At 54.2% G+C, this 13,760-nt stretch overlaps 1 protein-coding gene across 1 annotated transcript in view; it reads left to right on the forward strand.

Moving 5' to 3' along the window:
- The window catches only part of TNS3 (tensin 3), a 187,763-nt gene that overhangs the window by 109,864 nt on the left and 64,139 nt on the right, over window positions 1–13,760 (forward strand). Inside the window, exons 16-17 of the mRNA XM_007463691.1 lie at window positions 2,603–3,862; window positions 9,674–9,690. Of these exons, the coding sequence (XP_007463753.1) occupies window positions 2,603–3,862; window positions 9,674–9,690 (1,277 nt within the window). The remainder of the gene's footprint in view (window positions 1–2,602; window positions 3,863–9,673; window positions 9,691–13,760) is intronic.

The following is a 13,760-nucleotide window of genomic DNA, read 5'->3' on the forward strand; positions in this document are numbered from 1 at the left end:
CATCGGCAGGCGGACTCTCAAGCACTGCGCCACCAGGGAAGCCCGGGCTGTTTTTTAATACGTTTATTATCATTTTAAGATTTCTGCTACTAATAAAAATAATAAGAATGGGATTACTCGTAACTCGCAGCCAAGGGGAAATCTCCTGTCCCGTTTCCTGCAGGCCCTCATGGACTGTTCTTCACGTGGGGTCGCCACGGGGTTCTACTCAAAATGATGAACGGGCACTGCCTGAATTTAAATCAGAAGAATCTTCGTACAGCTGCTTCTTGGCCTCCTTTTTTCCCCTTAACTCATTGCGCCAGTCCGTTTTCATTTAGATTCAGGGAGAAGGACTTGAGCCACGGACGCATGGACATCTGTTTCTAGAAATCCCCACTGGCTGGCTGCGTGCTGGTCGTCTGTCCTGGCCTCCCCTCCGCTCTGGCGGGACTGGGATTCTCACCGAGTGGAGTGTGCTCTCCTGCTGTCTCTGCAGAATAGAAGGGAAACACCTGGTTCCCCAGGTCTTGCCTTAGTTGAGTTTTCCTGGCCACAGAGGGTCTCCCACAGAAGCCACGTTAGAAGGCTAGAAGGGCTAGAAGGACACTCATCTGTGTGCTGTGACTTTCAGTGCCCGTGTTTGAGCTTCACGTAGAGAACAGCCAAACCCTCGTTGTGCAGCTGGGCCAACACAGGGTTGGTGGCCCCAGGCTGGGTTGGGGTAGAGCCAGGACTTGAACTGGCGTCTGTCTGACACTCCAGCTCCCGCTTCACCCACGGGCCGTTCTGCGTGAGCCCAGCAGCGTCCTAAGCATGACGACCTAGTGGCTCACACATGGGTTGATCCTGCACTTTCATGGTTGTAGGGGTGACGTTTGCAGGTGCCCTGTAACTTGGGGGCGCTCGTTCCGGGGTCCTTGTGTGCAAAGCTGGGTGCAGCAGGTCCTCCCCCTTGCGCCTTTGGGTCACTGGCTGACCCCACGCAGAGCATCATGACCGAGTGCCACCTCGTCGTGAGCAGGGCCCCGGGCGGCCAGGGGCTCCCAGGCTGCAGAGCCAGAGAGCGTGGGTTCTGGTCCCACCTGGGCTTCCCCTTGACCTTGGGCAAGTTACTGATGCTCTTTCAGCATCCATTCTTTTTCTTTAGAAGGGGAATATGCTAGAAAGTTAGAGAAAATGTGCTGAGTGCACACCCCGTGATAGGTGCTCTGTGGCCACCGGCTGTCATTGACACCTGCCCCAATTACCCCGAAGCTGCATCCAACTTAGATGCTTACGCCACCGGTTGCCTGCCTTGAAGACTTGGTTTATTTACCATATTTTATGTATCATTTCTCCCCCCAGCCCTCCCCACCGGGCGCTACGTTAAGGTGAGGGTCGCTGAGATTCTTACCGGCCTGCGCGCCGGTGTTTCTTTGCCATCCCCCATCACTTCTAGCCCTGCTTCTTCCTCTTGGGCACAGTCGAGATAAGAAGGAAGCCGGGCTCGCATATGCTCTCAGCACAGCACCCCCAGATACCCCACAGATCTCTGTCCTGGCGTGTCACCCCGGTGTTCTTAAAAAAGCCGGAAGCTGCTGATGGTGGAGTGCACGCAGCCCACCAGGGCCAGAGCCGAGCCGGGTCCCTCCAGAGCGGCTCCAGGCCCGGTTGCTGCTGGGATGCAGTGGCTCCCAGGACCCCAGACGGCGTGGGTCAAGCCCTCTGCAGCTCCGTTCTTGTGGTGGTATGCCGGCAATTTCACAGTTGGGCAAACAGGGAGGCAGAGGAGGATGGAGGGGGAGGGAGGTGCTGACCTCAAGCTCTCTTGTGCTGTTGGGTGCCCTCCCAGCTCTTTGCTGTGAGCCAGGGAGTGGTGACTGCCGCAGCCAAGGCTGTAATAATAGGAGCGCTCTTCCCATCTGCATCTGAGGCCTCATTTTGTTTCCTCGGCCGTCCTGATGCGTGGAGATAAGTGCTTACCCCTCTGTGTTCTGAGGTCCTGCCGTGTCTTTATCAGCACCTTCCTGGCCCAAAGATGCTGCACTAACGGAGAGGCAGGCCCGGGACGAGTTCCTGTGCTTTCTCTTTTCGCTGAGTTGCATATTTAGGTTTCAGCGGATCTGAGAAGGTTGAGGACAGCAGGCTCCTAAATCAGATGTTCTGCTTACCGAAAACTGTTACACAGATCCCTGGAGGACGCTTCATAGATGTTGACAGAAGCTCTCTCCAGTCATAGGTGCCATCCATTCTTGAGTCTTGGAGATTTGTGAGCAGCGTTGTGTTCAGCATTCAAACTAAGGATGCCATTAACAGTGAGCCCTCGAGGCAAGATGAGTCCAGTGTGGAGAGGCCCAGAGGTTCTCTAAATGACCGTTCTCTTTGCATACAAATGTAGAGGCAATTCAGGGCCTGAAAATGTTTGATTATTCAGAGTGTTTATCGTTGGCGTTTGCTTCGCAGGAGTGTATGTAGAATTTGGGGACCCTAGAGGCATCTTTGGCCCTGATTATTCTAAGTTGTCTGTTGTGAATCCATTTATTTGTTCAGACAGAAATATAGGCCTGTTCCAAGAGCGCGAAGCTCCCTTCCGTCCTTGACTTACGGTCCATCTCTCCGTCTCTCCTTTTCTCCCCACCAGTGGTGCACACGCAGGGCCCTGTCGACGGCAGCCTTTATGCCAAGGTGGGAAAGAAGAGCGCCTCGGATCCCAGTGTCCCCGGTGGGTCCCCCGCTGTCCCGGCCGCCAGCAGCCCAGACCACAGCGACCACACCCTGTCTGTCAGCAGTGACTCGGGCCACTCCACGGCCTCGGTGAGGACCGACAGGACCGAGGAACACCTGGCTCCAGGACCCAAGAGGGGCCTGAGCCCCCAAGAAAAGGCCGAGCTGGATCAGCTGCTCAGTGGCTTTGGTCTCGAAGATTCTGGAAGCCCCCTCAAGGACATGAGTGATGCTTGCAGCAAGTACAGCGGGACCCGCCACGTCGTACCAGCCCAGGTCCACGTGAACGGAGACAGCACCCCCAAGGACCGAGAGACGGACATCCTGGACGACGAGATGCCCAGCCATGACCTGCACAGTGTGGACAGCATCGGGACCCTCTCCTCCTCCGAGGGCCGCCAGTCAGCCCACCTGGGCCCCTTTACCTGCCACCAGAGCAGCCAGAACTCCCTCCTGTCTGATGGATGCAGCGGCACCGCCGGTGAAGATCCGCACGGCGCTCTCGCCCCGGACCTGGGCCTCGCCGTGGAGCCCCCGTTCGAGCGGGAGCAGGCTTTCGGGAGCCGCGAGCCCAAGCAGCCGCAGCCTGTGCTCAGGAAGCCCTCCGTGCCCGCTCAGACGCAGGCCTACGGGCAGAGCAGCTACTCCACGCAGACCTGGGTGCGCCAGCAGCAGATGGTGGCCGCTCACCAGTACAGCTTCACCCCCGACGGGGAGGCCAGGCTCGGCGGCCGCGGCACCGCTGACGGTTCCGGCCTGGCGCAGACGCAGCCTAGGGTCCCGCTCACCCCTACCCGGGGGGCCAGCAGCAGAGTGGCCGTCCAGAGGGGCATAGGCCCTGGGCCACATCCCCCCGACACGCAGAGACCCCCTCCCGGCAAAGCAGCGCTCAAACCCAGGATTCCAGATGTCAGAGTCGTGAATGGTACTGGCCCGGAGCTGAGCACAGACCCTTCCCCTGGCTCACCCACCCTGGACATCGACCAGTCCATCGAGCAGCTCAACAGGCTCATCTTGGAGCTGGACCCCACCTTTGAGCCCATCCCCACCCACGTGAACATGCTGGGTAGCCAGGCCAACGGCCCCGCAGCCCCAGACGGTGTGGGAGGTGGGCTGCGGGCGAGTGGCCGCCTGCAGGACACGGGAGAAGGCCCTGGCAGGGCCCCTGCGAGGCAAGGTGAGCTGCTGTTCCATGGGATGCATGCTTGCCTGGGTCTGTGTTTTGCAGAATAGGGATTTATGGAAGAGCGCCGGGCTCGACGCAGGGTCCGGGGGAGGGGAATGAGGAGGATGGTTGGGGCCCTGGGCACAGCCTCGTAAGCACAGGCAGGTAACCGTGCACTCCAGGTGCCGAAGGTGTCGCCTGGCTGGCCATGCAGGGGGCGGGAAGGCTGTCCGTGGGGCAGCAGCCTGCGAGCTGGAGAGCCAGGGCCATGGGGGTGGCTGGAGGCGGGCAGTGGCAGGGATGCCAGAGGGGCAGGTTCCGGAATCCTGGCCACCAGGCCCAGCTGCGGGGTCGCGGGCCCTGAGGGCGTCCCTGTGTGCACCCTGCAGCTCTGGGGGCTGTCCTGGGTAGGAGGTGGGCACTGTGCAGGCTCTCACCCTTAGGGCACGGCTGTGCAAGGCCAGGGCCAGGCCTTCCTGCCCACCTGCGAGACCTGGGAAGGCTGGAGGTAGCTGGGGCAGACAGAGGTGGCCTCTGGGTGTACGGCTGAGTGGACGTGGGGCAGGGAGTTGGGATCCGGCCTGTGACAGGCTCTCTACGTTGGCAAAGCAGAGGCTGTGGGCCCCAGAGAGCTGGCCAGGGCAGCCTGGGAGCGTGCCCCGCAGGCCGGGGGCACTGGGACAGAGGTGGTGTGTCCGGGTCAAGGAATGGAGTGTCCGTCTAGAAGCTTCCACACAGAGGAGGCGGATGGGACCAAGGCAGACGTCCAAGCCTGCTGAGGTCTGGGGTGCTGGAGGGAGGTGTGGAGCTGCAAGGACCCAGAGGTTACCTCGGGGCTGAGAGTGAGGCCAGGCCCTCCCGCGTCGGTGTGTTGGTGTGCCTCCACCTCTGGGGCATCAGCTGGTTCCCTAAAGGCCCTGCCTCTACAAGTAAAGACAGGAGGGGTGACAGAGGAAGAGCTCTGTCGCTTCCCCCTACTCCCGAGTCTGACCCTGAGTGCCGAGCCAGGATACTGATGGGGCAGGGGTGCCGCTCTTGCCGCAGGCATTGTTCTCGGGGCCCTTTCATCTTCTTAGACCCCTCGGCTACAGGGGCGGATCCTGTCTTACAGTTGAGTTACCAGAGGTGTCAGGAAGTGGCCTGCCCAAGGTCACATGGGTCATTCGCAGTAGAGCAGGACCTGGCCCCTGTGGCTGCACCCAGAGGCCCTGCCCGTTTTGCAGTCAGATGGAGTGGATTTCAGATCCCTGCCCCGCCCCGCCCCGGGTCCAGATGGCCTGGGTTACCTGAGCTTTGCAGACCTTGGTCCTGCTTAGCTGTGCATTTGGCTGACTGTGTGGCTTTGGGTTAAGGATGTAGTCTCTGAATTTCTGTTCACTCTATCTGTTAAAAGAAACCCTATCACATACCCGGCTGGTGGAAGTGTGCAGGACGTGCTGGTCCGCACGCTCCTGTAGGGTACCTGGATCATAAGTGTGTGGCATCCCTTCTTCCCTGAGTACCTGTGCCCCTGGATGTAAGTAACTTGGAGCTGGACGGAGCTGGAAGAGCCTCCTGGGAGTAGATTATCAGACTCTACCCTGTAGCCGTAGGACAACAGTAGTAATTGTAGCAGCTAAATAGTTGGAAGGATTTGGATGTATGAATTCATAGAATCAGACACATTCAGGAGATTCTGAGTTTAAAAAAGGTTTCAAGGCTTCCCTGGCGGCGCAGCGGTTGAGAATCTGCCTGCTAATGCAGGGGACACGGGTTCGAGCCCTGGTCTGGGAAGATCTCACATCCCGCGGAGCAACTAGGCCCGTGAGCCACAACGACTGAGCCTGCGCGTCTGAAGCCTGTGCTCTGCAACAAGAGAGGCCGTGATAGTGAGAGGCCCGCGCACCACGATGAAGAATGGCCCCCGCTTGCCACAACTAGAGAGAGCCCTCTCACAGAAACGAAGACCCAACACAGCCATAAATAAATAAATTAATTTATAAACTCCTACCCCCAACATCTTCTTTAAAAAAAAGGTTTCATTGGGAACAAAGCTATCTGCATCCTGTCTCTTATCTCACCAAACCTACTTAAAAGACATTGCTTGGAAAAATTAAAACCAGAAACCTTTTTTTTGGGATTAAAACCTCCTTTGAGATTTGGAAGCAGTTGGAGGCAGCCGAGTGTATAGGGGGAAAAGGATTCCAAGGCTCAGGTTACAGTCTGACAGCCTCCTTTAGTTCATTTGTTTTCCAGTTGATGGAACTCAGTCCCTAGTGACGACTTCTCCTTTATTCTTGTAGCAATAAAACATAGAGCCTGGGATGTTAGAAAGTCTCTTCATTTCCTCCACCCTTTAGTTAGCTATTTTTAAATTACCTGATAAACTCATCTCTGTAATTATTGGAATTTTAATTTTAGATCTTTTCTAGTTCCTTGTCTTATAAAAATAATGACATTTTTAAAATTAAATGACTTGAATATTTCAACAGACCCGTAAAATTCAGCACGTTAGGTTATTAATTATGCAAATTCAGTTAGAGTGTTTATTAATCCATTCATGTTTGATAGGAACCTCGGGCATTTGCCGGTTTTCTTTTATACTTTTAAAACTATGGTGATGTCAGTAGATTAGGTATAAGCAATGTGGATGCTAATCTCCTGAGACCTTTCTGAAATTTGCACGTGAGCTTCTGGTAGGAGGCCTGAGCAGCGAGCGATGAACACCTGCCAGCAGGGCAGCTCATAGCTCACAGCACGAGGACTGGCCTTCTAACCCGGGGCTTGGCTTTCAACTCCAGAGTCAGCTCCTGTTTTAGGAAAGTGCCAAGCCGGGAAGTGTAGTGCCTTTGAGACTTGCACTACATTGATGAAAAGGATCTGGACGGTGTAAAGGGTTCTCAGAACAGCCTGCATGCAGACGTCTGGCTCTCATTCCGGGACATCTTTTATCGATAGAAATCCCATCAAAAGAACGTGCACGTCTGTAGCTTTCGGCCACTTGAATTGAGGTGGAGAGAGAACTTCCTTCCCTCCCTGGCTGGTATAGAGGACACTGGAACCCATTTGATTTTAATATTTAAATGTCAGTATTTACACCTCTCGGTTGCAAAAAGCTAGATCAGCCAGCAGCAGAAAAAAAATCACTAGATGGCAAGGAAAGTCATAAAAGTGTACCACTAACCAACTGATTCTGAGTTGTGGAACATTTCAGAAGGTTTGGGGATGCTGGAAACCTGTGCTTGGAAGATGTTCCAGATCCCCAGCACATATCCATCCCCTAGATGGGGGAGGCCAGGGCTGCCAAGCTGAGCTGGTCCACACGTGGCTCTCGGTTCTACCATGCTGAGTAGGAAGGGGATGATGGATCTGAAAGGCTCCATGACATTCCCAGGATGGTGGCTGTCATGCCACAGATGCATTGTCCCATGTCTGTGTGCCTGAGGCTCAGCCCTGTTGATGTGGGGCAGTATCTGACCAGAGTGGCCTCAAGTCTTGCACACAAATGGGAAGTAGGCCGGAAAGTTCCAAGACGCTGTATCTTCTATGTGAGACCCTCCCTGGCCTGCCTTACATCTTGCCCCCAGATGCTGACTGCTGCACAGTGTCTTAATTCTGGCTGTAAATAAAGGTTTGTCGCAGAGATCTCAGCATCCTGAAGTTAGTGAAATCCTTCACTCTTTGCAGATCACGTCCTGACTATGAGAAAGACCACCACTTATCTGGTGGTAGAGAGTTGGGAATGGTATTACCTGGAGCTCCTTCTGGGGACTGCTGCATGTCCTGCACAGCTCACATTGCACCAGCTCTGCGGGCGGCAGCTTGCCCACTGTGGCTCTGGTTATTTCTGAGACGAAAATTATATGTGAAGGCTAAGCATCTTCTGAGAAAGTCTACTTGCTATCAGCACAATAATAATACTGGTGAGGATGGTGGTGGTGGTAGGGATAATGATGGTGGTGATGGTGATGGTGGTGAGGGTGATGGTGGTCGTGGTGGTGATGATGGTGGTGGTGATGGTGATGGTGATGATGGTGATGATGGTCATGGTGATGGTGGTGATGGTGATGATGGTGGTGGTGATGGTGGTGCTGGTGATGATGATGGTGGTGATGGTGGTGAGGGTGATGGTGGTGGTGGTGATGATGATGGTGATGATGGTGATGGTGGTGATGATGGTCATGGTGATGATGGTGGTCATGGTGATGATGGTGGTGAGGATGGTGATGATGGTGATGGTGGTCATGGTGGTGATGGTGATGATGGTGGTGATGGTGATGATGGTGGTCATGGTTATGATGATGGTGGTGGTGATGATGATGATGGTGGTGATGGTGATGGTAAAGATGATAGTGACCACTGCCACACAGCTCCTGCCCCGTTCTAGGCACTATGTTGAAGCTTGTCTGCATCACGCCTGACCTTCATGCCCACCATAATGTGTAAACAGCCTCCATCTCTCTCACTACGCATCTCATGGCTGAGCCCTTATTCCACTAAACTTAGTTTTTGCCACCAGATCGAAACCCCTGGAGGGCAGTGCCAGTGACTTACTCATTTTGTTTCCTGACACGTGGAATGTTTGTAAATAGAGGGGATCTGGTGTTGGTGGAAATGCAGGTGACCCTCCAAAGACCCATGTGTCTCTGCTGAATCGGCACGGGGACCTTAGTGAGGTTTATCATGGGCAGTATAGGGAGCCAGTCCCCACCCATGAGGCGAGAGTGGCCCCTCAGAGGTGGGGTCTCAGAAAGCCCTGGGAGACCTTGTAAAATGGGGTGAGATGTGGCGGCGTTTCACTCCCTGTAGGCGCTCAGCACCTCTGCAGCTCCCCTGCTCTGGGCTGACACCAGACCGTGCTTCCGCCACAGCCCGTCTGAGCGCTGCTGTGGCCTCATGCCACCCCAACCCCCAGGTCGCCCAGCTGCACTGCAGCCCTGCTCAACGGTGGGTTTCTTGGATCACATTTTTTAAATGAGGGGAGATTTCAACTGATAGTACCCAAGCAACAGAAGAAATGACTCAATCTGTGAAGTTTATGATTCCATGGATGGCAGGAAGCCAGCTCTGTTCTCCTCATACCTATGGGCTCCTTGTTTCCTGTTGTCAAAATATTTTATTCATGGTACATCAACCCCCAATCCACAGTTGTCGGACCCTGGCAGACCCCGTGTTCTGCTTGCAGATGGCACTAGGACACTGTGCCAGGGCTCCTCATGTGCTTCTGCAGACAGACAGACATCCCTGCATGAGTGCTCCGTGGCAGAGAACTCATTTATGCTGAAGGGAATTCACAATAAGTATCAACTTTCAGTAATTGATAGTGGAAAGCCTGTCAATTTAAATTATATGTTAAAGGGGCTTCCCTGGTGGCGCAGTGGTTAAGAATCCACCTGCCAATGCAGGGCACACGGGTTTGAGCCCTGGTCCGGGAAGATCCCACATGCCGCGGAGCATCTAAGCCCGTGCGCCGCAACTACTGAGCCCTCAACGCCTAGAGCCCGTGCTCTGCTACAAGGGAAGCCACCGCAATGAGAAGCCCGCGCATCGCAACGAAGAGTAACCCCCGCTCTCCGCAACTAGAGAAAGCCCGTGCGCAGCAACATAGACCCAACGCAGCCAAAAATAAAAACAAACAAATAAATAAATTTATTTAAAAAAATATTATATGTCAAACCCAAACCAAAGGGATCCAGTGTGAGAACCTGAGATCCTCAGCCGTGGGTCCACACCGTGAGTGTAGGGTCCCTGAGCGCGGGCGGGAGCCGCAGCGGCACGAGCCCACAGGGGCACGACAGGAGAGCCAGGAGCATCGTGGAGAAGAGAGCGGGGCCTTTCCAGGAGGAAGTTCCGTGGAGGCTGTGCAGATGCTGGGGAGAGGCAGGGCCCAGGTGTGCGGAAGTGCAGGTGTGTTCGAGGACCGGGGATCCAGGTGCACGGAGAAGTGGGAAGAAGGGGTGAGCGTGGACCCCGCCCACGTCCGTCATGAGACAATACCTGCCCTCAGGATTTCCTCTGCTCCCCGAGGCCGCAGATTCTGACGGCTGGGGGAGGCATCTCAGGCTGACCCCGGCGTCACCCACGGCAGCAGGATTCAGGCTGCCATAGACCCCGGCCGGGGGCTGCGAGGCTCCTCCTCTACGTCTGAGGCTCTGGGGCAGCCCCCGTGCTTCCAGGAGAAGCCGGGCTCCACAAAACCAAGAAGTCTCCGCCAGCATCGCCCGTGCTCAAGGCACTACTGGTTCCTCTGGTCGAATGAGATGCGGGGTGACGTCCAGTCACAGAGAGGAAGCTCGAGGTCAGAAAGGGCGGGTGACTGAGGCTCAGACTTGGCCCGTGGGCTCTTCCTGCATGGCCAGCCTGTGTTAGTTCTTAGGCCTTTCCCGGAAGAGGGTCCCGGATCAGGGTCAGAACCTGCTGCAGACTGTGGTCTGGGGACGTGGTGAGCAAAGAGCAAGGGCTCAGGTCTTTTCTCTCCACCCTCAGGCCTTTCCGCATCGCCTTCCCAAGACAAGATAACTATTTTCAGGTCAGGGGGTGTCCAGGGGGCAGGCCCTGGTGTCCCTGCAGGAGCCGGCAGCAGAGCGTGTGGGACCAGCAGCTCTGTGTCCTTGGCAGGAGACGGCTTGTCCCACCCTTGGCAGCTGCAGGCGACCTCAGTAATAAGAGAGTGAAGGATGATCTCCACTGGTTTCCTCTGGGAAACACAAAGTGCGAACTCACTGCAACTACGTTTTGGTTCTCTTTCGGTGGGTTTCAAACAGTGAGGGTGGACTGGCCATAGACAAACCTTTGGATGGTGGGTGTTACGCTCACAAGTCTAATGCAATCTGAGTTTGGCTTCACTCATGTCGTCTGAAAAGCTCTAGCAAGTAGAGCTTAAGGAAATGTGTCCGTACCCCTTCAGTTGAGTCATTTTCCATTCAGTATTGTGAGATGAGAGAGTTACAGAGATCTGTTGCAGAACAATCTGGATATGCTTAACATTAAAAATGGTCAGGGTGGTAAACGTAATGCTATGTGTTTTTTAACACATTTTTAAAGCCTAGAATAATTTCTTAGTTGACCTGCTTTGTATATGCATCTTTACATCCCTTGGAGTCTCTCAAAGTCATGGACTCCTCTGTGGGTGTCTGCCTGACACCGTCTCCCAGCTGCCACTTCCGTCTCTTTCCCCTCCTTCCTTCCATGCATAGGGTCCTGGTCACACAGTTCTGGAAGGGGTTCGTGGTTAGTTTCTGGCTGCCCTCTCTGATCACAGTCCCTGAGCTTGTGGCTAATTTAACTCTAACTTCACACCTGCCCCCTCACTCACTGTCCACTGAAACCCACTATTCCTCTCAGCTGCCCAGTCAGGCCTGTACCCACTGAGCCAGGCGGTGAGCAAAGGCACGTGGGATCCCATCGGTGTCACCATGACAACTCTGGATGCTGTTCTGAACCTGAGAGCGTGTGGTTTCAGGCTGTGTTTAATGCTGACCAGTCTCAGTACAGCTGCACGATGCCTCCTGCCCTCGGGACACACAGGAGCGAGCGGGTGGGAACACGGGGCACAGTGCTTCCTTCAGGGAGCCTGAGGAGGCCTGGCCTCTCATTCAGTGGCCTCCACCTGTCAGGAGCTCTCTGGGCTGTCATAGGTCAGCCCAGGGTCACATTCTCCCTGAAATGCTTCCCTGACCACTGTCGCTTCCCCATGTGCCCAGGGCTCCCCCCATCTCCCTGGACAACACTGGCCTGTGACTGTACCTTTGCCTTTCCATCACTCCCCCACCCCACTCATGAGCTCCTGGAAAGCAGGAGGAACCAAGAATTACAGTGCGGGGGGCGGACCTCCTCCTACCCAGGCCCACCAGGGAGCCAGGATAAAGGAGACTGTGGAGCGAGGGCCAGTGAGCCCAGGCCAAGGGCTTCTGGTGACGTTCCTGTGAAGGACTCTTGCCCTCCGTTTGCTGCCACAGGTGAAACTGGGCTTTCTCCACCAGTGAGGTCCTGTCACTGGAGGTGAACTTCAGGCAGGGTATTCATGTGCCATGAGAGACCCCAAAGAAGAGGTTCCTGCCCAGGGGTCAGGACGGGCCGTGCCCCTTCAAACTGATGCTTTAGGACCATGAACAGCGGTGGATGGACCGATGCCTGCAAGCGCACATTTAGTGATGGAGTCGGCTTGTTGCGCTGCGGGGAGCTCTGCATGCTGCTAGTTTGGAAAAGACTTCAGAGTGGGAAATGCACGGTCACTGCTGGAAGCTGTTGTTGCAACTACTTTCTTTCATTGCATAAAAGCACGTTATAGGGCTTCCCTGACGGCCCAGTGGTTAAGAATCCGCCTGCCAATTCAGGGGACACGGGTTCAAGCCCTGGTCCGGGAAGATCCCACATGCCGTGGAGCAACTAAGCCCGTGCGCCGCAACTACTGAGCCTGCGCTCTAGAGCCCGCGAGCCACAACTACTGGGCCTGTGCGCCACAACTACTGAAGCCCACGTGCCTAGAGGCCATGCTCCGCGACAAGAGAAGCCTGCACACTGCAACGAAGAGCAGCCCCTGCTCGCCGCAACTAGAGAAAGCCCGTGCAGCAGCAATGAAGACCCAGTGCAGCCAAAAATAAATACAAATCAATAAATTAAAAAAAAAAAGGCACATTATAAATCTGAGAGTTGATGAATCAGTTCCTTTCGCTGCAGCGACCTTCACCACACAAACAGGCAGATCCGGGTGCCCCACGTGGTCACCTTGACGGACGTCTTCCGACGTCCCTGAGAGGCCTGGAGTTGTGGCCTCTCCTGCCTGCTCTGAACCGCCTGGGCCAGCCTGCAGCTGTGGTTCTCAACCCCTCAAGCCCATGGTCCTGTTTTTAGAACATCTGTTTTCTGATGCCATCTTCACTACCCTGAAATCAGTCAGAGCTGATGCAAACTACTTAAACACATAACTTAAAAAAACCTATGTAACACCCTAACAGTCGTGTTAAAGGATAAATAAAAAGAAAACAATTTAAAATAAAATAACGTGCATCTCAAGGTGAAAACCCTTGGGCAGGCCAGCCTAGGAAACAGAAATCACCCCCTCAGATCTTTTTTATTGGGGAAAAATGCACCTAATGTAAAATTTACCATTTTAACCATTTAAAAATGTACAATTAAGTGGCATTAAGTACCTTCACAATGTTGTACAACCATTACCACTGTCTAGCTCCAGAGCACTTTTGTTATTTCAAAAGGAAATCTGTACCCGTGGTCAGTCACCCCCATTCCACGCCATCCCAGCCCCTGGCAGCCCCTAATCTGTTTTCTGTCTCTAGGGATTTGCCTCTTCTGGACATTGCACATAAATGGAATTGTATGATATGTGGCCTTTTGAGTCGGGCCTCTCTCACTCAGCATAAGGTTTTGCAGGCTTAAGGTTGAGTGATATTCGACTGCATGGGCAGCCCACACTGTGCTTATCCAGTCATCGCTGGGCGGTGACCTTTTTGGTGATTGTGAATAGAGCTGCTGTGAACGTTCACGTGCAAGTATTCGTTTGAAGCCCTGTTTTCAGTTCTTTGGGGTAATACCCAGGAGTGGAACTGCTGGTCCATGTGGCAATTCTTTTGTTACTTTGCCGAGGAGCTGCCCCCTCAGATGTTTGAAAATCTGCTTTGGAGACCTCCGGAGGCCAGTAGTGACCTTGCCTTTTGGTTGCTGTGTGGCTTTTTACATCTGCGCTTTAAATTACAAGCTTACTTTGAGTAAAACATGAGCATATTCCTGAAATTTCTTACAGTAGAAGGGTATGCTTCGTAGCTTTTTGGACACAATCATTTCCCTTTTAAATATGTTATTCTAGAGGAAATGCTACCACCTAACCAAGCACTTTGGAATTCCCCAGTGGAAAGGGTTTTCACTTTTGCAATCCAAAAGGTAGGCTTTTTTTTTTTTTTTTTTTGGGTACGCG

The sequence above is a fragment of the Lipotes vexillifer genome, unplaced genomic scaffold (assembly GCF_000442215.2).
Source record: "Lipotes vexillifer unplaced genomic scaffold, Lipotes_vexillifer_v1.1 scaffold759, whole genome shotgun sequence".
Taxonomy (NCBI): Eukaryota; Metazoa; Chordata; class Mammalia; order Artiodactyla; family Lipotidae; genus Lipotes; species Lipotes vexillifer.